The sequence below is a fragment of the Capsicum annuum genome, chromosome 9, assembly GCF_002878395.1.
Source record: "Capsicum annuum cultivar UCD-10X-F1 chromosome 9, UCD10Xv1.1, whole genome shotgun sequence".
NCBI lineage: Eukaryota > Viridiplantae > Streptophyta > Magnoliopsida > Solanales > Solanaceae > Capsicum > Capsicum annuum.
The window spans coordinates 208834043-208857427 of NC_061119.1; the positions used below are offsets into that span (position 1 = coordinate 208834043).

At 32.9% G+C, this 23385-nt stretch overlaps 2 protein-coding genes and 1 long non-coding RNA gene across 5 annotated transcripts in view; 2 read left to right on the top strand and 1 right to left on the bottom strand.

Annotated features, from left to right (window-relative positions):
- The first annotated feature begins 11231 nt into the window (after positions 1-11231).
- Positions 11232-15756, top strand: LOC124885242 (beta-amyrin synthase-like). The gene is made up of 6 exons (XM_047396378.1): positions 11232-11351; positions 12270-12467; positions 13392-13476; positions 13657-13823; positions 15498-15611; positions 15748-15756. Exons 1-6 carry the CDS (start codon positions 11232-11234, stop codon positions 15754-15756), a joined length of 693 nt encoding a protein of 230 aa, XP_047252334.1.
- LOC107841179 (beta-amyrin synthase-like) lies at positions 13831-18085 on the top strand. 2 transcript variants are annotated; one of them, XM_047396497.1, is made up of 9 exons: positions 13831-15405; positions 15498-15611; positions 15748-15865; positions 15941-16063; positions 16174-16248; positions 16641-16687; positions 16783-17176; positions 17572-17643; positions 17956-18085. In XM_047396497.1, exons 3-9 carry the CDS (start codon positions 15806-15808, stop codon positions 18067-18069), a joined length of 885 nt encoding a protein of 294 aa, XP_047252453.1. In that variant the 5' UTR covers positions 13831-15405; positions 15498-15611; positions 15748-15805; the 3' UTR covers positions 18070-18085. The 2 variants fall into 2 exon arrangements, with proteins under 2 accessions (XP_047252453.1, XP_047252454.1); XM_047396498.1 differs by having other exon boundaries at positions 15941-16043.
- Positions 18086-18541: 456 nt separating this feature from the next.
- Positions 18542-23385, bottom strand: part of LOC124887233 — a 35537-nt gene continuing 30693 nt past the window's right edge. Inside the window, exon 3 of one of the 2 annotated variants that reach the window (XR_007044588.1) lies at positions 18542-20641. This is a non-coding gene — a long non-coding RNA (uncharacterized LOC124887233). The remainder of the gene's footprint in view (positions 20642-23385) is intronic. The other variant, XR_007044589.1, reaches the window with a different exon arrangement.

A 23385-nucleotide genomic window follows, 5' to 3' on the forward strand; every position in this document is an offset into this window, starting at 1 on the left:
TCTCAAAAGCTACAGTTTCTTCCTCTTCAACTACACTCACTTGAAGATTATACAGTCTAGAATGAAGCTATAAAGTTTAGAATGAAGATTGCCTTTCATGAGTACCACGAAACCTTTATACTTTAAGTGTTCCATTCACAGAGTGAAACTTATACCCTTGATCATCTAAAGTCGAAAGAGAAATCAAATTCTTCTTCATTTGAGAAACATGTCAACACTCAATATTTCTGATAATTTCATCTAACATTCTCAATTTAATGTTACCAATTTCCTCTACCTCTAGTGGATTATCATAACCTAGGTAGATTGTCTCACTAGTCTTCTTGTAAGTTGCAAATCAATTTTTGTGTAGACACATATGGAAAGTTGCACCAGAATCAAGAACTCAAGAATTGTTCCTATGATAAGAAGTTGCGGCACAAACTTCCCCTACATAGTCACTGTCATTAGAATTACTACTAGTGTCAACAATATTTGTCGAGTAATCAACTTTCTGCTTTCAACTTTTCTCCTTTAGCTAAGGACAATCTCTTCTGTAATGACCCTATTCTCCGCACTCACAACGGTTCTGATTCGTTGTTCTAGACTTCGATCTACCATTAGACATTTTTCTATTGAAGTTTTCCTATTGTGATCTTTCCATACTCAAGATACCTTCTCCCTTAACTCTACTATCCAAAAAGCTCTTCTTCAACTCTTTTAAGTTTTAGTGCATTACTAATATCATCCAATGAGATACTATCTTTACCATATAGCAACGTATAAATAAAAGAATTGTAAGACGGTGGTAAAGAACATAACACCATTAAGGTTTGATCTTCACTATCAGTTTTGATATCCACGTTCTTCAAGTCCATTATAATTGAATTAAACTTATCAAGGTGAGTTTTAACCAGTGTACCTTCATTCATATGAAGATTGTACAACCTCTTGTTCAAGTAGAGGTAGTTTGTCAGTGATTTTCTAGAGTATAGATCTTCCAACTTCTTCCATGCCATTGTTGCATATTTCTCTTTAGCAATTTCTCAAAGAACATTATTTGTAATGCTCTTGAAGATCGTACTCAAAGCCTTCATCTTCAGGTCTTCTATCTCGGATTCTTTCAACTTTTCTGGAAAAGTCTCCTCAAGCCTTACACAACCCCTGTAACACTAGGGATAACCTCATTCTAATCTTTCATAGACTAAAACTAGATCCCTGATGTATTCCTCTATTTCATACTTTGTTGAAGATAACAGAGACATCTTAATCCTTGATTATGTGTAGAAACCCCAACTTGTCTCGAATATCAATTATTGTGAAAATATCATGAGTTAACTAGCGCACAACCACAAGTAAAGAAAATAGAGAAGAAAAACAACACAAGGGTTTAACGAGGTTTCGGCTAGGCCTAGTCCTCCAAGCAAAAGCAGAGAGAATTTCCCACTATGAAAGAAAAAAAAAAATGTACGATGCTTTAGAATCCCAACAACATCTCAAACCTATAAGGAAAATGTTCTCCCAATCTACAAGTACTATATTTTCCTTTCCCAAATCTATTAGGAAAAAGGGTCTCCAAAACTAACAGGGATTTTGAGCTTCCTAAAATATATAAGGAAAAAAATTTAAGACATAATTAACAGTAAAGTTAAAGGACAATCTTGAAATAACTAGTAAAGTTGTTGTCATGTGATCAAGATCGAGGTTATGGGTTCAAACTTGAAAATAGCCTTTGACAAAAACGTAGGATAACATTGGATACAATAAACTCTTATGATTGGTCCTTTCCCTGAACTTTGCATGTACCGAGATCTTTAGAATAACGGACTACGATAATGCCCAAATATAGCATAAGTGAACTAGTAATATGTAACATTAGAGGGTGAGCAAAGGAAAACCAAAGATTTGAGCTTTGTATAGCTACCTATAATTAAATACGAATAGGCCAACTATTTTCTTTGTTTGAGCAGCCTTTTTGTAATAATTGACAATTATATTGATAAGTAACAACTCAATTCATGAGGTACCAATTAATTGTAGTGCACAAATAATTCATGGATAGAGTAATTCATCAAAATAATATTAGAGATTATTGTTACCGAATAAAGCTAAAAGTAACAAATAGAAATTAAAAAAAAAAAAGAAATTAGAGATTAAGAGAAGAGAGCTTTTCTTATTTTTATCAAGTGTCTCTCAAATCTGTATAATATAAATTGATAATGGTAAAATAATGAAGACACACGACAAATATTTCAAATAAATCTTAAGAATCAACAAATTTCTCTTTACTATCACAAGATAAATGTATATGAATTCTCTAGTATTTCTCAATACTATTTGATATTTAGCATATTTAAGTTGCATAACTATAAATGTTACTCCATATCACAGATCTATCCTCCACAAAACTAACATGCAACTCTAAATAAAATTCATATACATTCTATGAATATATATGAACATTGAAGAGTAGATGGATATTTTCTCAAACAAAAATAAAAATCAACAATATATCACACCACATAGAAACAATTAGATTTAGAGTGTTGGATTTGAACATATTTTATTTAGAAATGAAACTTAAAATGTTGTTTTGCATGTGAAAGAAGTATACTAAAATCAAATTAGTGATTAAAGATATACAATATTTATAATTATTTACAAAAAATTAATATCATATTTCAAATAATTATAAAATTCATGTATATAATATATCGGTTCAATTGGTTATTTATTCGGTTATTTTCTCAAAAAATTAAAATATTACCGAATTTTAAAATTTAAAACTAAATCAAACCAATGTCAATTTTTTTATTTGAGTTGACTTAGTTCTTGGTTCAATTTGATTTCTAACCAAACCATAGACACCCCTAAATGGCATATTAATTCATCATCATAAGGAACCAGAAAAAAAAAGAAGTAACAAACCTTAATTTTTTATATAAATAGTTGCACAGATCATTCACTTTTTCCACACAATAATTATTTCTTTTTCTTTCAGCCTATCAAACGTGGTGAGTCTTGCTCTCTGCCCCTCTCTCCCTCCATTTTCTTTTAAAAACTCTCTTTTGTGATCACTTCATCGTTTGGGTCTCCTCTTTTAATTTTTTTTTTTGTTAATTATACATGCATGCATACATACATACATACATACATACATACACCCATCTATCTATATATAGATGTATGTATATTTGTTATATCATCATGGTAATGATGCATCAACTTGCTGGTGGTTTTTTATATGGCACAAGTAACTGAATGTGTCATGGAAGCAGAAGAACTATTGAAACTACGTGAAACTCGTACAAGAGTTTATGTAAAACGAACGGGCAAACCCTTCTTAAAATAACATGAAACAAGCTTATGGTATCATGGATTTCGCACAACAGAAGTCCAAGATCTTGTAGTGGTTCAACGAAAATAACATGATTTTCGTGCAAATCTATGATTTGCAATTTTATCTTAAAATTGAATATCCTATTAAATAGAAGCAATTCATCATCCAATAAACGCGCGCGCACACCTACATACACATATCATTACGAATTGAAGCAAATTCAATGATATCATGTCAGTATATTGATATATCGTGATAGTATCATGGATGTCTCACTAAAAGATTGAGCAAGCATCAATAACACCATGACAATAAATCTATATACTGTGATGGTATCATTAGAGACTGAAGTAAATGACAATGATACCACGTGAGTATGTGTGTGTATAGGCACACACACAATACACACATATATATACTATGATGGTATCATGGACGTCTGACTGGGATTGAAACAGACATTAATAATACTATAACAGTATATCTGTATACTATCATGATATCATAGAGGTCTTATTGAAGGATTGAAGCAGACATCAATGATACCATGATAATATATAAATATAATGTAATGATATCATTAAGTGCTGAAGCAATCCCAAATATACCATGTCGGCATATATATATAATGAAATTCTGATGGAAACATTGAAACAGACATCAATGACATCATGGCAGTATATAGATATTATGATGGTAGTATGGTGATCCCACTAAGGATTGATGTAGACATTAATGATACCATGACAATATATAAATATATTGTGATGTTATCATAACGGACTGAGGCAAATGAAAAAAAAAATAGAAAAAGAAAAGAGAATGAAATAAGCTTACAAAAGAAATAAATAAAATAAATAAGAATCGAAAAGATGAAATTATTTTGTGGTAAAAAAAATAAGAATATCACAATTTGAGAAAAAAATAAATGAAAAAAGGGAAAAAAAGAATAAAGAAATAAACGGGAAACAAAAAAGTAACAAGAAATAAAGAAATTTTAAAAAAAGAGAAATTAAAAATGAAAAAATAAAAGGAACCATTAAAGGAAAATAAAAGAAAGACAAAAGCAAAAAAAAAAAAGAGATAAAGAATAAAGAAATAAAAGGAAAAAAGGAAAAGAAAAGGAACAAGAAATACGGAAATTAAAAAAAAAAAACACACACACAAAAATAAAAAGAACCAATAAAGCAAAAACTAAAAGCAGTAAAAACAGAAGCAGAGGAAAAATTAAACGAGTTAAGAAATAAACTAAAAAAAGAAATGAAAGAAAAGAGAAGAAAAGGAATATATAGAACAAAAATTGAGAGTGAGTTAGATTATGGTGCAAAAAAATAAAGAATAAAATAATTTCATGGAAAAATAATCATTAAAAGAAAAAGAAGGAAAAAGGAAACACAATAAAGAAAAAAGAAAAAAGAAAAAATAGTTTCAACTAGGGATGACTGAAAGGTAAAGTTAATAAAGCGTTTGCTTTTCGCCCCCAAAAATTTAATATGAATTTTATAATTTTAAGTTCACTTAAAATAATATTAAAGATTGTGAAATATAAAAAGTACTAAATTTAAAATAATAATAAAAAAGAACTATCTACTTTTAAAAATATTTTCGAACTTTTTATCATATCTTCATATTAATAAATAAAGTTTTTACATAAATATTTAAGGAAATGTGTTGCAAACAAATGACTAACATCTTATTAATTAAATTAGTCCTTACTTTTATAAATAATAATATTATTATGTGAAGTTAAATGTTTAATGTCTTCTTCGAATACTATATTAAAAAGAGTAGTATGTAAGAATAAAAAATAACTCTAATTATTCATAAAATTTGATTTTAGACCCTTAATTTTAATGAGACGGTCTTGGTGTTAACTCATACCTATATTGTGTGTGAATTTTTCATTGATATCTAAGGGATAAAAAGATGTGTGAATTTTTCATTAATATCACTAAGCCTTGTAGGTATAAGAATATGTGTGAATTTTTCAAATTAGCCTTATAAGAATATGTGTTAATTTTTCAGCCTTGTACGTATTAGAAGATATTGAGAATGTGGAAGTTAAAAATTGCAAAAGAGAAGATGGTCCATATTTGTATAGCACAAATAATTATGTTGGACGACAAACGTGGGAGTTCAACACAAATGTTGGAACAATAGAAAACGAGCAGAGATCAAAGACATCCATCAACAATTTTGGAATAATCGTTATAAAGTTAAGCCTAGTAGTGATCTTCTTTGGCGAATGCAGGTCAACAACTATCTTCATTTTTTCTCGTTTTCTTTTTTGTGTAAAGAATTTCTTAATGAGATAATCTTAAACATTCGTATGAAATATTTAAATGAAAAAGTTTCTTTTTTCGTGTAAAATTAATTTGTGACCAAGAACAACAAATTGTGTATATTTTTAATGCACCGAAATCCTACTCATTTTCACTTTCGTCTTAAACCAAATGCATTTCTTCTCTGCATTTTCTATGAAAGCTAAGACTGATCAAACCAAATCCAAGAGACCTGGCAGATTCAGAGGTGAATGCTCCGACAAGAAGAGATGACTAGAGTCCAGTACCATGCCAAGGGAGCCATGGGATACTCTAGAATAGGCAGCCTAGAAGAGTTTTTTCATAGAAGAATCTTTCTATGGGAATAAAGAGAAAGATAGGATACTGATCACTAGCTGAATTTGCTAAGATCTGTGTGACCTAATTTTTTTGTGATTTGTTGATTCACATCAATAAAAAGTTGTTGTGTTCCACATACATGGCACGAATCTCGAGTTTTTCTCTTATCGATAGGCATCAATTCAAGTCGCTGAGGGACAACATTAGGAGTTAACCTATGAACCTGAGAGAAGAGAAGGTTTGTAATCTTACACAGATTCTCAATCAATATGTATTGAATAATGGTCCATTTTGTGAAAAATTACGGTAAGCCAAAGGTTCCACTCAATTTAGTCTAATTCTCTAAAGTTAAATTCACCTTATCTAGGGCTTGGTCTACCTCAAAAAGCCCAAAAGTCTTACTGCGAATAAGTTGAGCCCTACATCTAGCGAAATATATGTCATATTATTATCTATTAGACCTCTAGCCTTTGCTTTTAGGGATAAAGCCCTCCATAACTACTTCTTTCTAAGAGAAGACACGTAGAACGAATATAGAAGTCAATTTCATATTGATTTTCTAAGTCTTTTAACTCCAGTAAATGGTGCCACCGACCTTGAAGACAAAAATTGACTTATCCAATGAACTAACCTATGCGCTACGAATGCCGAAATTGGGTTTGTGTTTCGTTCATGGGGATATAGGATCGAGATAGGTTCTTTAAGGGAAGGGCGAGCTGCCTAGCAAAGAGAAAGGGTTCCAAACCTCACTAAGAGTTAGAATTCATAAAATCAAGAAGACGGTCACTGTACTACTATATACTACATTTAGACTTCTTCCATTGGTCCCTTTAGGCACGATGATATGGTCTCTTTAGCAGCAAGGATGATAGCCCAGGTTACCTCAGAAGCAGGCACGGTGTCGACAAAAGCAGCACCTGTTGAGAGACCTTAGGTGATTGCTTGGTAATTGGGGACTTTCTTGAGATAGACTGTCCTATCCAATAAGAACTCCATCTCTTAAGGCTTTTTACATTCGAACTCTAGATAGAAACCCCAATAAAAGCAGGAGAAATAGACATAGAAAACCAACCTTACCTATAGGGTTGGGGTCCTTTCCTATATTATCATGTTGGAAAGACATGTACCCATATACAAAGGCAAGCTAGACGATGAAGTAGCTTTAGATGCAAAAGACAAATGTAGGAAAGGGGCCTAAAGACCTCTAGCGGATAGATTAAAGATGTGAACACCAGCTTCTCCTGACATATAATAGGAACTCTTCTCTTAAGAGAAGCTCCCATGCCCCAAGCTATCTATTCAGTTCTCATGTCTGTATTCTTTGAGTTGGAATCAGCTAACAGTGTTCCCAACTCGTAGTCTCTAGACTGATGGAAGATGGGAGTTTGGCATATTCTATAAAGTATCTTTTTTTCAGGTTCCTTTTAATCTCTGGATTGACTGTCACACCCTCACCTCGAGGTTGACTGAGTAGATAAATCTTAAAGTGTTCTTTCATTGGTCTTTTCCCTTTCAACTGAGCAAATTCAATAGTTGCTCCTAGCCCGATTCCAATACCTAGACATCTTTCAGGTTTGAAAGCAACCCTTTTTCCATCAACAACTCAATCGATGGGACTTGCTTTCCTTGGGGTCGGTTGAAAGATAAGGATAGTGTGATTGACCGATTGGTTAAAAAGTAGGGATAGCATGATTAACTAGTTTCAGATTCCTTGGGAGAATGACTAGGTCGAATAATTTTATTCTATAGGAAATAAAGTTAGTATCCACCATCTAAATGTCTTTCCTCTTTTGTGTGTATTCGAAGAATAAGAGAAGACGACTTCTTCTCCGTTAAAGGAAAAGAGGAAAGGGGCATAGAAGAAAAAGAAAAGGAATTGGTGAAACTTGAAAAGTTAATTTTCCCGGTTTCGCTATGCTTCTCAACTTTGTGATTTAAAATTAATAATCTTCTCTTTAATTAAAGTGGCTCACTTATATCTTTGCCGTCCAACAAATAAAACTATTTGCGCTTCTTTCTAACGAATTTCCATTTTTCAAATTAAAATAAATCATTTCCCTTATTTTTCAATTAAAAAATTGTCACATGGCTTTAAAAAAAAATCTGACTCATTTTTCTTGTGATGATTTTAATTCAAGATTGAACTCACCCGCAAAAAGCTTCCAAAACTCATCCAGATCGCGTCAAGCTTGAATCTTCCATTGGTGAATTTTCAACTTATACCCCAAATTATTTAATTTTAAGACAATAATTATAGAGCAAGTCCTGTTAAAAAAAATTGTATCAAACATAAAATTTCAACAAACTTAAAATCAACAAATTCGAATTTTTCAAGAGATAGACGACCACAAACTTTCAATTAAAAAAGAATTCAAGATGAAACATAGAAATTCAATATTTCAAATATCAATAATAATGAAAGTCAAGAATTCAGAAATTAAACTACGGAATGAATAACCTAGAGTAAATTTCTTGAATGGTCACTCATGTCTGGAAAATTGCCTGCAAATATCAATTTTATTTTATTTAGGACAAGAATATCATCCAACTTTTTTTTTCCCTTAAAATATACTTAACTTCAAAAATATTTTTCTCCTACTTAGAATGTCATGTCATTAATTTTTTTTTTTGTAAATGTATAACTTATCAATCTTATTTAACTAAAGTTTTATCCTAATTTTTTTTTAAATAAAATTATACATGATATATTAATCATTGAAGATTAATTTAATTACACCAAAAGTTTGAGTTATTTTATTTGATATGTAATCTTTAAAGTTTCTTTTATTTACTTATTTATTTCACCACTTAATAATAGTTTTAAAATACAAGTACTTATACGAATTGGTACAATAATTTTTTTTTGTCGTTTATTTTATATACAAAAAATTATTAGAATGTAAAAGAAATAAAACGATGGAGTTCATATTTTAGACATTAAGTTTGTTATTTATATGAGAATAAAAGAGTTAAATCTCTTTTTTTTGAAGGAAAGAAAAATTATGTAGTCTTGAAACAAATTAAATTTTTTAAGAAATATTAACAAAATGATACCTTCTTCGATACTATTACAAATGAATTTTTAAAATATTACTCAGTCAATTATTCTTTGCTTTTGATGAATTTAGAATGAAGTACGGATATAAATTAGTGTTTAATTGTATAATAAAATAAAATATAAATATAATGATCACAAAAAAGTGATGAAACTAAATTAAAAATAATAACTTTTTTTCTAAATTTTTATGTCTTATCTTGTGGATTTACATGATTTATTTATGGGCAATTACTTGTAAAAAATCTGCAAGAAAAAAAAAATCATCTTTTCACTATATATTTATCAAAAATTATCTTGCATAAAAACTTGCAAGTAATGTATGTCCAAATTAAATTTTTCAAGAAATAATACACAATAAAATTTTCTTATTGAAAATTTTTTGGCAACAAAAAATACCGTAGATTTTCCATTAATGCTTTTTAATAACAAATTATATTTTTTTATTCTCTATTACTCTATATTTGAAGGTAATATAATATCTTTGGATTATATTAATCCAAAAATTCTTTTGTATAATCCAAAAAAATGGATTTTATTCTTTTATTCTCATATAAATAATAAATTTAATGTCTAAAATATGTAATCCATCATTTTTATTTCTTTTACACTTTAAGAATCTTTAATATATAAAATAAATAACAAAAAAAAATTAATGAGTAACAATTTTTATGAGTACTTGAGTTTTAAATATTATTAAGCGGTGAAATAAATAAGTAAATAAAAGAAATTTTAAAAAGTACATATCAAATAAAATAATTCAAGTTGTCGGTGTAATTAAATTAATCTTCAATGATTAGTATATCATGTGTAATTTTTTTTTTAAAAGAATCAGGATAAAACTTTAGTTAAATAAGTTTGATAAGTTAAATAGAACTATTTATAAAAAATTTTTTAATCACATGACATTCCAAGTAGGAGAGAGAAGGTTTTTTGAGGTTTTAAGTATATTTTATCAAAAATAGAAAGAGTTGGGTGATATTATTATCCTAAATGAAATAAAAATGATATTTTTAGACAATTTTTCAAATATGGGTGAACATTTCGAAAATTTAGTCGAATAATCTATATATGAAATAGTAGCTCGTGTAAATTGGAAACAACTTTTTGTTTCTTTTGAACTTTTCAATTTTTTTAATCTAATTTTTAACATGTAGAAATCTTAACACAAGAATTAACAGTATAATTACTACCCTAAAACAAGACAGTTAAAAAAAAAGTGTTAAAATTATTTTTTAAAAGTTAAGTGACAATTTTTAATAATAAAAAAGAAAAAAATATTTTTTAAATTAAAAAATGGAAATCCATTAAAAAGAGGGAAAATATGCTCTATTTGTTAAATGACAAGAATATATATGAATCACTTCTTTTGTGAAATATATATATATATATATATATTCTCTAAATCGCAACGTTATTCGTTTATAGAAGTATATGCGTTCTAAATTACAAAGTTAACCATACATCAAAAGATTTATGACTTCTAAATCATAAAGTTCTAAAGCAAAGGTACTCCATATAGTACCTTTTTCCTTTTCAGCTTCACCATCCGAATTTCTATAGAGTGTTTGAATTGCCTTTTTTTTTTTTTTTTTTTATTTGATTTTTATTTTAAAAGTCATTTTTTTTTTGTTTTTTTTTTTTTTTTTTTTTTTCTCTTTTAAAGTCTAAATTTAAGTGTTTAAAATCAATTAGATATCCCTCAAACTATTTTCAAAGTTGTTATGACACACTTAAATTTTTAGGGAGATTATTTCCTAAATTCATTTTTCATGTATTTTATGCTCCTTTTACTGACGTGATTATCAGCAGCAAAATATTTTTTGTGCTTATTTTGCGCTGCCTTGGTAGTCATGTCAACATAAAAGGAGCACAAAAATATAGAAAAATAAATTTTGAAATAATAAGACCCCAATAAAAGATAAAATATGTGTATTATAATAACTTCGAATATAGTTTAGAGCTACTAATATCCTGTTTTTAAAAAGTATTCAATGTCTTTGCCAAACAGCTCCAAAAATTTTAAAAAAACAAGAAGCTAAAAAGCCAAAAATAATCTAATCCAAATACCCTCTGAAACTTTCTTTCAACCTCATCATCACGTATACTTTTGAAATAATATTTTCTTGTTACCACATATAAGTGATCAAATTCCTTGTTCAACACATTATAAGTGCAGTTTCTTCGAGAGAGAAGAATTTCAAACAGAGAATTCCTTCAATAAAAGTAGAAGAAAATGAAGAAATCAGCCATGAAGTTGCCACAATTGCATTGCGTAGAGCAATTCATTTTTTCTCAGCAGTACAGGCTAGTGATGAAGGAAAATGCTGGTCCTCTATTCTTTCTTCCACCTCTCGTAAGTTTCTTGTTCTTCAATTTCTGTTAATTTTTGGTGTTGCTTGTACTACTGTTACTTTCAGTTGTTTTTGTTATCATCCCTTATTTTCTGTATGTGTTACTTTTTCGTACTATTTATGCATGGTTAAAGTAATGTTTATCTATATTTGCTCATTTTCTTGGGCACCCAAATTCAGGTTATGTGTATGTATATCACTGGCCATCTTAATACATCGTAAGGAAATTTTTCGGTATTTAAACTGTCACGAGGTATATGACTTAAATGTCACAATGAGTATATTTTGCTTTGCTGGTTCCTGAATACTTAATATACACCGCCAGTCTAAAGTATCTACTGATGTATTTTGATCAGCTATAATATGTTAAAGTGCATTCTTATGTTGCTTCCTCTGTACATCTTTACCAACCCAGTATACTAAAAATAGTAGTCCAACTTTACTTGTAAAGTTGAAAAATCAAGAGATAAAAACCTTTTTGTGTCTGTTTTATCTCCTTTATTAAATACTACATTCATTTCTCAACATTAGATGACTCATAATAATAGGGGTGATATAGTAAAATTTCTCTTTTATTTATTATTTTTAAGGGGTGTGTCAAGTCAAACATGGACAAGTAATGATGGACAAAGGAAGAAATTAATATTGCTATAGACTACACATACTCTTAAGGGTCATGTAGTAGCTGGTTAAAATTATGCTAGTATTAGTTATGTGGGTTTCTAAATTGCAACCAAACATTGTATTATTTTTAACATGAATAACTTATTTTATAACTAGATACCAAACACTGTATAACATATACATAACTTAATACACGAATAAGTTGCTTCTTTACGAGCTACCAAACGAACTGCATAGAAGTTAAACTCATTTCCAGATTTACTTCTAGATTACTAACAACATTCTGCATTACTCAGAATGAAGATGGTGGATGGGGTTTGCACATAGAAGGTGATAGTACTATGTTCTGTACATCTCTGAGTTACATATGCATGAGGATACTTGGAGAAGGGCCAGATGGTGGCGAAAATAATGCCTGTGCTAGAGCAAGGAAATGGATTCTTGATCATGGTAGTGTCACTGCAATTCCTTCTTGGGGGAAAACATGGCTCTCGGTATGATTAGTTACACTAATAAATTGTTTAGTAGGTTATATTGTACTAGTATGATTAAGTTATATACACTAGTAGTACTTTACAAAACTTTTACACTATCAGAGTGTATTAACCTGTTGGAGTAGGTGTTACGGTCCATTGCAAGTCTAACATCGCTACTAGAAAGTGCTGATATGGGGTTTCTATAGCCTTGGACTCTCCCACCTCAATAGCTACCTTTTGGGATGTGGTTCTCCTTGGATTTTAACAGTGAAATCAGAGTCACTCACTATCCTCGGTGTCCATCGTACCATGAATGGTGATGTTGGGATGTTAGTGTTCGCTCGGGGCTAGTAATGTCCAATGCACCGCCGTCGAGGACAATGGTTGCGGAGCTTGGTGGTTTGTTGTGATCCATTGTAAGTCCCATATAAGTACTACAAAGTGGTTGATGTGGGGTTTATATAGCCCTGCGCTCTCCCACCTCAGTAACTTGCTTTTGGGTTAAGGTTCTCCCTTTTTGTAGGTTATTTTTTACACCCCTGCTTAAGATACGAAGTTTCACATCGGCAAAACACAGGAGAGATATTGGGTATATAAGTAAGCAGGCCTTACACCCCAATGACACGTTTTAATGGGTTCAACCTCTAGGTTCTTATCACTGGACCCATTATATTTTTGAATTTATAGTTTTCAAAATTAAATAGTTTTCTTAAATTCTGGGGTTTGTTGAACCTATTGGTTATATATTACATACATGCCTCTGCACTTAATGTGGACAGTTAATTGAAGTTATCATTTAGGTGATCTGCTTCTGCAAAAGTTATTTTTTATGGTTAATGTACAAGAGTTAAACTATATCATTCTCCATTGTCAAGTACTAAACCTTGTAGTGTCATATTAATGCCTTCTTGTTGCTGATAAATCTTCCTTCTTCTTTTTCAGATTCTTGGAGCTTTTGAATGCTTAGGAACCAATCCAATGCCACCTGAGTTTTGGATTCTTCCATCTTTTCTTCCCATGCATCCAGGTTTGTCAATATTTATATTACTCATGCATACACATCCTAAAATTTTCAGTTCATTTTCATTGTAGATACTAATTTTCAGGATTTTCCATGCAATATTTACTAGTTTATATATTGATCCCGTTCTCTGTAAGTATTGATTTATTGATCTACCAAGTATTTTGACTCTTAATTTAAGTGCAGCAAAAATGATGTGTTACTGTCGAACGGTCTACATGCCAACGTCTTATCTCTACGGGAAGAGATTTGTTTGTCCAATCACACCTCTCATTTTGCAATTGAGGGAAGAGTTATATGATCAACCATACAATGAAATTAACTGGAAAAAAGTACGCCAAATTTGTGCAAAGGTATGACTATCAAGGGTTGTTTGATTAATCAAGGGTTGTTTGATTAACGAGATTAAAAAAATGCATATACCAGGTAATGTCAGGCCTACTCATAGTAAGATATTATCAAGCTTCCCCACAAGTTGTTGATGCCTGCATCATCCAAGGGTGCTTTTCTCTTTTCTTCAAGCTTATGATTCTTTTCTATTGGACTAGTTGCGGTCTTCCTGAGCCGGGTGTCTACCGGAAACAGCCTCTCTACCTCATCCGAGGTAGTGATATGGACTGCGTATACTTACTCTCCCCAGACCTCACTTTGTGGAATACACTGGGTATGTTGTTGTTGTTGTTGGGCTAATTGTGGGCTTGGGGTCATGGAACGACCATAGAACGTTGGTCAACAAGTGGAACACATTAGCTATTCGTTCTCAGGTTGAGCAGTCAGGGTCAGAGAGGGGCAACCTAAGTTGTGTGGACTCTTCGCTTTCGATGCCGCACCCATGTCAGATTCTCCAAAAATACACTAGCTTTGGCAAATCCGACACGCACCCGTTGACATTTTTGAAGAGTCCGAGCAACATAGCGGGCAACGAGTCACCCTTAAAACCAATGTTCTTAAGACCAAAGAGTCGGGCGGAAAGGGGGGAAAGCCCTCCATTCCTAGTTCTCTGGTTGTTTGATCCTACGGAACCACAAAAATCCTTAGTTAGAATGAGATTCCAACTCAACACCTTTTTGAGTGAGATTTTGAGAAGAGTTGCTCTTTGGAGAGTACGATGAAAATTGTTCATCGGTAACTATGTTCGGGAGGGAGTTATTGTCTATCGCTGGCCTCTAACTAGTGAGGGTGATTGTTCTTATAGTTTACACACTTTTGTATTGCCGCTTCTTACTGTTGTATTTATGTTAATGTACTTTCCAATGATACGTAAAGAAGGTACTTCTGGACCTTTATAAATAGAGAAAAGAAAAATATACTAAATATTTGTAATCAATCATTATCACTTGGTGGAGGAATATATAGTATTTCATTCCTACAAGTATGGATTGTTGAACATAATAAGACATGGATTTGGATTTTCTCTTTAACTATTCATGTCAACTAGACCGGGGGATTGAAGGGAATTTTGTGAAGAGAAAATGGATTATCAGCTGGAAGTCATGTCCCTGGCTAGTAGAGAAATGTAACTATCCTTGTGACGTCTTGCCTAGATGCATTCCTTCGTTAAGTGAAGTTCTCATTTGAGGATTTGAGAGGATTCCATCCAGCTCTTAATCAGCAAAAGGAGTACAATTATTTACCCCTCTATAACTTTATCTACAGACTGAATGTGTCCTCAGTGACTCAGTCTTGAAGTTAGAATAGATATCATACTATTTTCTACAAATGCTCGAACACAAGCTTGTTGCTGTAGGAGGATCTCTATTATCCTCACCCATGGGTTCAAGATTTGATGTGGGACAGTCTCTACATATGTACGAGCCTCTATTGACTCATTGGTCCTTCAACAAGCTGAGAAATAAAGCTCTTGAAGTTACCATGAGACATATACATCACGAAGACGAGAATAGTTGGTACATCACCATTGGATGTGGCGAAAAAGTATGGCAACTAATTCATTTTGAACAGATTACAAAATACCTGCACTATCTTAACGAATCATTTGACACTTAAGTACCACGTGGATGGTGTAGGTGTTGTGTATGCTTGCATGTTGGGTTGAGGATCCAAATGGCAGTTATTTCAAAAAACATCTTGCTCGGATTCCAGATTTTTTATGGGTAGCTGAAGATGGAATGAAAATGCAGGTTGGTAGATATGAATAATTTTTTGTAAGCAAGAAAACTATACTATTTCCCAAACCACAAGGAGTTAAGAAATAGGATCCATCATGATGCAAATAATTGTTATTGAAATTGGTGTGTATTTGTCGTTGAATTGCAGTTTCGGTAGTCAAGCATGGGGTGCTAGTTTTGCTATTCAAGCACTATTGGCTAGTGAGATGAATGATGAGATATCAGATACTCTTAGAAAAGGACATGACTTCTTAAAAAAATCTCAGGTTGGATGTTTAGAACATGAGCATAACAGCTATTTCAAAACATGGACCTTATTAGTGTAAGTGACTTCTTGCTAGGTGAAAGACAATCCTTCTGGTGATTTTAAAGGAATATATCGGCATATCTCAAAAGGATCATGGACTTTTTCATATCAAGATCATGGATGGCAAATATCTGAAGGTACTGCCGAAGCATCAAGGGTAACGAACTATTCAATGAAATAAGATTCAACTTCCCGTAATTACTAAAAAGTATTGAGATGAAAATGCTAGTAGATTTGCCTGATATCTTCTTAATTTTGTTTCTCTAGTGCTGCCTTCTCTTCTCTACAATGCCTTCCGAACTAGTTGATGAGGCAATGGAACCTGCACGGCTGTATGAGTCGGTGAACATTATTCTTTCCTTACATGTATAAATGAGAAATGTGCCCTGAAATCATTAGTCATTGAATCTGAAGTTATCAGCTTGTATGAGAATTCCACGAGAAACCTATATCTTACACAGAATAGAGAATCCAATACATGGCTACCTATCTTATAAATTCATCTTTTCTGGATTTAAATAAAATTGCAGAGCAAAAATGGGGGTTTAGCTGCATGGGAGCCTGCAGGGGCCTCAAAGTATTTGGAGACAAGTAAAAATAATCGTTTTAAGTTTGAGATTCATGATATGGGAATTTCATCTATCTGCTTCATTTCAAGGTTGTTATAAACCTTCTTCTATAGTCATCCAAAACCTGAATATTGAACTTTTTAGCTCTGTTTTATTCACTGGCAGTTACTCAATCCTATTGAATTTGTGGCGAACGTTGTCATTGAGCATGAGTAAGATTTGTCTCGAGTTTCTCTCTTCCCCTTTAGCTTTCTTCCCTTTGTTAGTCTCTATATTACAGCTTCACACTGATTACATGTCAATCCAGGTCTGTTGAGTGTACTGGCTTGTCAATCCAAGCACTTCCTCTGTTTAAGAAGCTATACCCTGGACACCGAACCAAAGAGATTGATAATTTCATTGATAATGCTGTTAAATATATTGAAGATGTACAGAAGCCTGATGGTTCATGGTATATGGTATTTCTCTTGAGAGCCCTTGAACTTTCTGCTCTATTGATACATATGACACGAGTAATCATGTTAACAGGTATCTGGGGTGTGTGCTTCACATATGCTGCCTGGTTTGCTCTTGGAGGGCTTGCTGCAGCACGCAAGTCGTACAGCAGTTGTGCAGCTGTTTGTAAAGGCGTTGAATTTCTTCTAAGAACACAAAGGTCTGATGGCAGTTGGGGAGAAAGCTACCATTCTTGTCCTGACAAGGTAATGTAAAAGCAAATAAAAGGCTACGTAAAACAATAACAACTACATCTCAATTCGCACATCGTTAAGGTCTTGATTAGACGTGAATCTTACTCCATTTGGATCCGTTCATTCCAATAATGAATAATTTAAATCAAGTTTCTATTAGCATATACTTTTAGACAACTGAAGGGGAGCCTTGGAGTAACTGGTAAAGTTGTTGCCACGTGATCAGGAGTCACGGGTTCAAGCCTTGGAAACAGTCTCTGGCAGAAATGCAAGGTAAGGTTGCATACAATACATCCTTGTGGTGGGGGCCTTCCCCGGACCCTTCGCATAACAGGCGCTTTAGTGCATCGGGCTGTCCTTATCTACTTTTAGACAACTGTTACTCTGCTTTGTATTTGATCAAACAGGTATACAGGGAACTAGAAACAGATCACTCAAATCTTGTACAAACTGCATGGGCATTGATGGGATTGATTCATTGTGAATTCCTTGTAATTTGTTCCAGAATCATAGCAAAACTTTGAGTTAATGATAAAAAACACACCTGAACTATCATTTGTTTGCGAGTTTCACACCCCAACTATCAGTTGCCCCCTTTTTTTCTGCTGAATTGTCACAATCTATGTATTAAAACTCACCTCAACTGTCCCTTTCCTATCTGAAATATCACCATCGAACAATTGATAGTTGTGTTGTGTTTTGATACACATAATGATAGTTCAGGTAGGAGAAGGAAACATGTGATAGCTGAGGTATGAAACTAGCTATTCGAGTCCTTTACCAACTTCCTCTTTGGACAGGCTGATAGAGATCCAAGGCCTCTCCACCGTGCGGCAAGGCTGTTGATTAATTCTCAAATGGAAGATGGTGACTTCCCACAGCAGGTAGTTACAAAGCGGAGATAGATGATACATACAGTCGATTAATAACTAGTTTCGAATCTGGTTTTAATTGATTGATGCTGATTAATTAGTATGAAGAAACAAATTCTTTCAAACTGGCAAAACAATATTTAAAAGCATAGAGATTATTAAAATCAGTTTTATCAAAATATTGCTTTTATCGGACTTGTGTTTCACTTCATAAATATGTGCAGGAAATTACTGGAGCTTTCTTTCAGAATTGTATGTTGCACACTATGCAGCTTAAAGAAATATATTTCCACTGTGGGGATTGGCAGAATACCGCAAAAATGTCCTAATACCATTAAAAGACAACTAAAATATATAGAATGCAATTTGGTCCTTAGGAAATAATGTATGTAAGAGTATGTGCCCTACTAATCAGTGACTTTAACATAAGAGTTTCCTATCGATGAAACGGGTTGCCTGACGTGTTCAAAGGAAGCAGTAAAACAGAAAGTAAAGAACACAACGATTTTTACGTGGAAAACACCCGGCTCAAAAAGGTGTAAAAAATCACGACCTGCACCTCTACAGGATTTAACCCCAACTTCACTAAATAACTCCTCTACAGGATTTAACCCCAACTTCACTAAATAACTCTGAGCCTCAACAGCGACTGATTACAAAACCCTTGTAACCAACAAATAGGAATTATAAACTCTAATTCCTTTAGCTCAACGACTAGGAGTTATAAACTCTAATTCCTAACTACACACACCTCCCAAGGTACGTGTTCCCAAAGTCTCTGAGTTTTTCCCAACTCGAAGACTAGCTCCTAGTTTAGTTTATAACACACTGAAACTAATATTACATCAATATTTCAAACACAATGAACAACTCTAAAAATCAACGCTAAAACTCTTAGTTAGATTCTACACTTAGGACCATGTTCTTCAATGTGTTTCTTCAGTGATTGAGTGACACTTCGTGAAGTCAATCAGTTGATTGTTCTTTTCTGCTTTTTAAGTATGTAGTTTATTCTGACTGATGCATCTTCTATTTAAGCACAGCTCTTCAAAGAGTCATTCTTTATTTCAAACTCCCCCTTCAATCAGAACTCTCATTGCATAGAGTTCTACTTCAAGTGAGACTCCTTCTTCAATTCCAACTCTTGTCTCCTTAGTGTTGTAGTCAAACTCCAACTCTCCAAAGAGTCCTTCAAATTGTACGTTTTACATAAGGATATGCTCAGAAGTGAAACTACTTCTTCAGATAGGACTCTTTTTTCAATTCAACTTGCTTTCCCTTATCATCAAGTGTTTGAATCAAATTCATCTTTTTCTATTCCCCACGTGATCAGTAAGTTGAAGTTTTCATTTGCACTGATTTAACTCATTCTGATTTTTAATTATTTATACCGTAGACTGCACTCTTGAACTTGTCGGATCAGTGGAACACGTATATCAACTTGTTTCATTCATATTGTCATTCATCAAAACTTCAAGGTTCCAACAAATTTCCCCTTTTTGATGATAACAAACCTCTTGTCTTTATGCATTCAAACATCTTCACCTGTAGGCACTAAAGTATAAAACACTAGAATGAAACAAGTTAGTCAATGGGTTATAAACATTGCACAACCCTCTTTTCTTCCCCCTTTTGGCATTATCAAAATCATTTCAATGCAATAATAGACTAGCCAAATTGATTTGTTATGCTATTCATGGCTACTGGGGCTATCACCAAAACAACTAGACAAAGACTTTAACCAACATAGTAATGTATTAAAGAGAGCAAACATATGAGTCAATTTAGCAAAGATAACTATTACATTTAACTGCCAGAGCATATTCCACATTAGACCTAAGCTAGTACTGAACAAAGCAAAATAACTAAGCATTAATAAAAAAAATGGTATAAAAGTGGGACATGACTAAGGATAAATAGTGAGGAGCTGATGAGGAAGGTGGAACAAGTGTTATCAACTGTGTCAATTGATGAAAGACTTCAACATTTCATCCCTTTCTCAATCAAGGTCAAGCTTCAAAGTCACGATCCTAGCCTGAAGGACCACTTATTCCGCTTCATGACTATCAGATGCAGCTTTTAGTTCAGAATTTATCTCGGCTAAATCATTTTTCTTATCATTTTTTCTTTGCAATGAGTTTTAGCCCTCCTTATTGAACCAGGTAGAACAGCATGATTCATCTGTTCAAAAACATCCATTGTTGTTTGAAAAGTCTAACCTAAACTAGGACTGAGAAATCCTAAAAGATCTGAGCCAATTAGGAACTAAAAGGGAGAGCATATCCCTTTTCATTCTTCAGAAACATATGCTTCATATGATTGATGATCAAGCTTGGCAAATTCATAGTACAAAACTGATATTTTGATTGAGAGAGAAGAAGGAATTTCTGGTGTAGGATTAACTCATTTGTGCACAACCATTTGGAGAGAATCAAAGAAAGTTTGGTCAATCAATTCGTCATCTTTATACGACAAGGGGAGGATAAAGTGTAAGGAATAGGTATGCTCAACTATTTCAACTTAGACAACCTATGCTTATGTCAGTATAGAACATACCTGATAAGAAGAACTTTGTGGTCACAATTGCTTGTTTGTACCTATTTTTCTACACAATGTAATACAAAATTAGGTTAGAAGAGTCAAAAATTTGGAATTGGGACACACAACTAAATGTGTAAGACTGAATCGAATAACATTTAGCTAATAAAATTTAAAAAAAAAGTTATTCTAGCCAATCATTGAGGGGGGTTCATGCAATTTTAATCATCTCCAAGTCTAACCTATTTTTTTTCAAAATGTTATCTACTTAGTTCCAGTGGTGTATTTTCAGTCAATTAAGTAATCCACATAATCAACATCTTTATAGGACACAAGAGTAAATTTCTTTCCTTTGGATACCATAGTTCCGAGTTATTGATTTGTTATTTCCCCTGTTGATATGCCCTCAGTCATAGAACAGGTGGTATAATATGTTTTTGTGCATGCTCATCAGTTTCACTGTTGTCCTCTTAACTTCTCTGCTTCTTACATTAGTACACAAAGATCCATACAAACTAGTTCAAGCACTTGGTTGTACTTATATAATTCTTTGTTTTGAAAGAGGATCTCCCTTGCTTCCTCCTTACACGAGCACTACAAATCCGGTCATCTTTCAAAGGCTTTTGTTTTAGTTCTCCCAATCTTTCCAACTCCAACAATGGTGCTCTTTTTTCCATATCCAAAAGATCTATTTCTCCTTTAATGTGGTGAGTGAAAAAAACTTTATTTGCTTCCAGTCTTATGCCTTGAGAAAGCTTTATTCATGTACACATTTTGCTTGACTGCTTTCACTAGCACCTACAAAAAAAATTAGGGGTTAACTTTAGGCACCCAGATAAGCTTGGTCCTTTCTTGCAAGTAAACGGATGAATTAGATTTCCTATAGCCTATGCAGGCAACAGGTTACGTGACCTGTTTCTCTGACCAGGTTTATTTATCCTTTTCTTGGTCTGAGATAGTTTATTTGCCAGATTTAGACTGCTAGATCTGCTTTTCGCAGCAACTGCACATTCAGTGGTTGGATGTCCAGTTTCCATAGATATAGCACAAGTCTTGAGAAGCATCAAGACTTTTGTGAAAACCCAAACCAGTTTTTTCACTGTAATTTCTTTCACTCAGCTTATGAACAATTCTTGAGGAGTTTGTCCACCTGTTTGCTCTTCCAAGGTCAAGTTTTAGTTTAGAGACTTCTTGACTCAGTTTATTCACCATGGCTATTGCATTATTGCAGAGAGTGTTAATTTTAGAACTTCAGACTTAAGATCATTGTTTGAAGAACCAAGTTGCTCAACATGTTTCTTGAGAGAGTAGTTTTCCTATTCAACAGCGTTCTTGTAATATTCTAAATCAATAAACTCAAATTTGATGCTTGCAAGATTGTTGAACAGCTCATCCCTATCAGAAGTTAATTCTTGGAAGTCATCAATTAGTGCACTCATCAAGGAAATAAGTTTTGTTTTAGAAAACAAATGCAACTTTTCTTTATGTTCAAGTATACTTACCTCAAAAGCATCATCTTCTTCCTTCAAGTTCTGAATCTCCAAGAGCTATGAGTGTTTTTCATCATCATATGAGTCAGATCCCCAAGCTGCTACCATTGCATATTTTTCCCTTTTTTGTTTTTTTCTTTTAATTTATTTTTAGCCCTTTTCTTTGTCCATTCTATTTCCCAGACAAGACAATCCCTGATCTGATGATCAGTCTTACCACACTAATAGCATCCATTTGGATTGTCATTGGACCATTTCTTCCTACCTGATCCCTTCTTCTTTTTGAAGAATTTGCTGAGTTCTTAGCTATAAAGGTAACTTGTTTTTCATCAAGTTCAATTTCTTCATCACTGTCAGATGCCTTCAAAGCTAAGGTATCCTCAGGGACTGCTAGCTCTTTAGTTCCATCAATTTTCATTTCATAAGTCCTCAGATTCCCTACTAGTTCATCTAGTGTCATAACTGTGAGATCCTTATTTGCCTCCCTAATAGCAGTCACTTTAACATTCCATTTTGATTTTAGTAGCACCCTCAACACCTTTTCAACTTGTTCTTCAACAGTGATGACTTTTTCCAAAGAAGTCAACTCATTTGTTAAGGAAGTAAGCCTTGTCATCATTTCATGCAAGGTTTCATTCTCCTTCATCTTAAAAGCTTCATATTCAGTAAAGAGAATAGCAATCTTAAATTTTCTTACCTGAGAGGTACCCTCATGTGCATTGACCAGTGCATCCTAGATTTGCTTAGCAGTGGTACAGTTTGACACTCTGTTGTATTTAGCCGGTCCTAGTCCACAAACTAAGATGTTTTTAGCCTTAGCATTTTTCTTTAATGCCACTAAGTCATCATCTGTAAACTCACTTCTTACCTTCTTGACCTATTACCTTCTTGACCTATTCACCATCTTCTAACTTCATTGGAATAGTAGAACCATAAGTGATCCTGTCCCATAACTCATAGTCTTTCACTTGAATGAACATTTCCATCCTAGATTTCCACCAAATGAAGTGAGAACCATCAAAGAGTGGAGGTTTAATAGTGGATTGACCTTCACTGTGACCAGTGGGTAGTGCAGAATTCATCATATTGATCTTTGTCTTAGGTGTTATCCCCTTTTAAGACAACTTCTCTCTAATACCACTTGTTAGAGTACGTGCCCTACTGATCAGTGACTTTAACGTAAGAGTTTTCTATCGATGAAATGGGTTGCCTGACGTGTTCCAAGAAAGCAGTAAAACAAAGAGTAAAGAATAAAATGATTTTTATGTGGAAAACACCCAGCTTAAAAAGGTATAAAAAAACACGACATACACCTCTACAG

What these genes read in the sequence shown, in the direction of transcription:
- LOC124885242 (XM_047396378.1), top strand. Translation starts at nt 11,232, where the DNA reads ATGAAGAAATCAGCCATGAAGTTGCCACAATTGCATTGCGTAGAGCAA. An exon ending in TATTCTTTCTTCCACCTCTC is followed by an intron (nt 11,352 to 12,269) that starts GTAAGTTTCTTG and finishes TGCATTACTCAG; the next exon opens with AATGAAGATGGTGGATGGGG. An exon ending in TTTTCTTCCCATGCATCCAG is followed by an intron (nt 13,477 to 13,656) that starts GTTTGTCAATAT and finishes ATTTAAGTGCAG; the next exon opens with CAAAAATGATGTGTTACTGT.
- LOC107841179 (XM_047396497.1), top strand. Translation starts at nt 15,806, where the DNA reads ATGAATGATGAGATATCAGATACTCTTAGAAAAGGACATGACTTCTTA. An exon ending in CTGCACGGCTGTATGAGTCG is followed by an intron (nt 16,249 to 16,640) that starts GTGAACATTATT and finishes ATTCACTGGCAG; the next exon opens with TTACTCAATCCTATTGAATT. An exon ending in CATTGATGGGATTGATTCAT is followed by an intron (nt 17,644 to 17,955) that starts TGTGAATTCCTT and finishes ACCAACTTCCTC; the next exon opens with TTTGGACAGGCTGATAGAGA.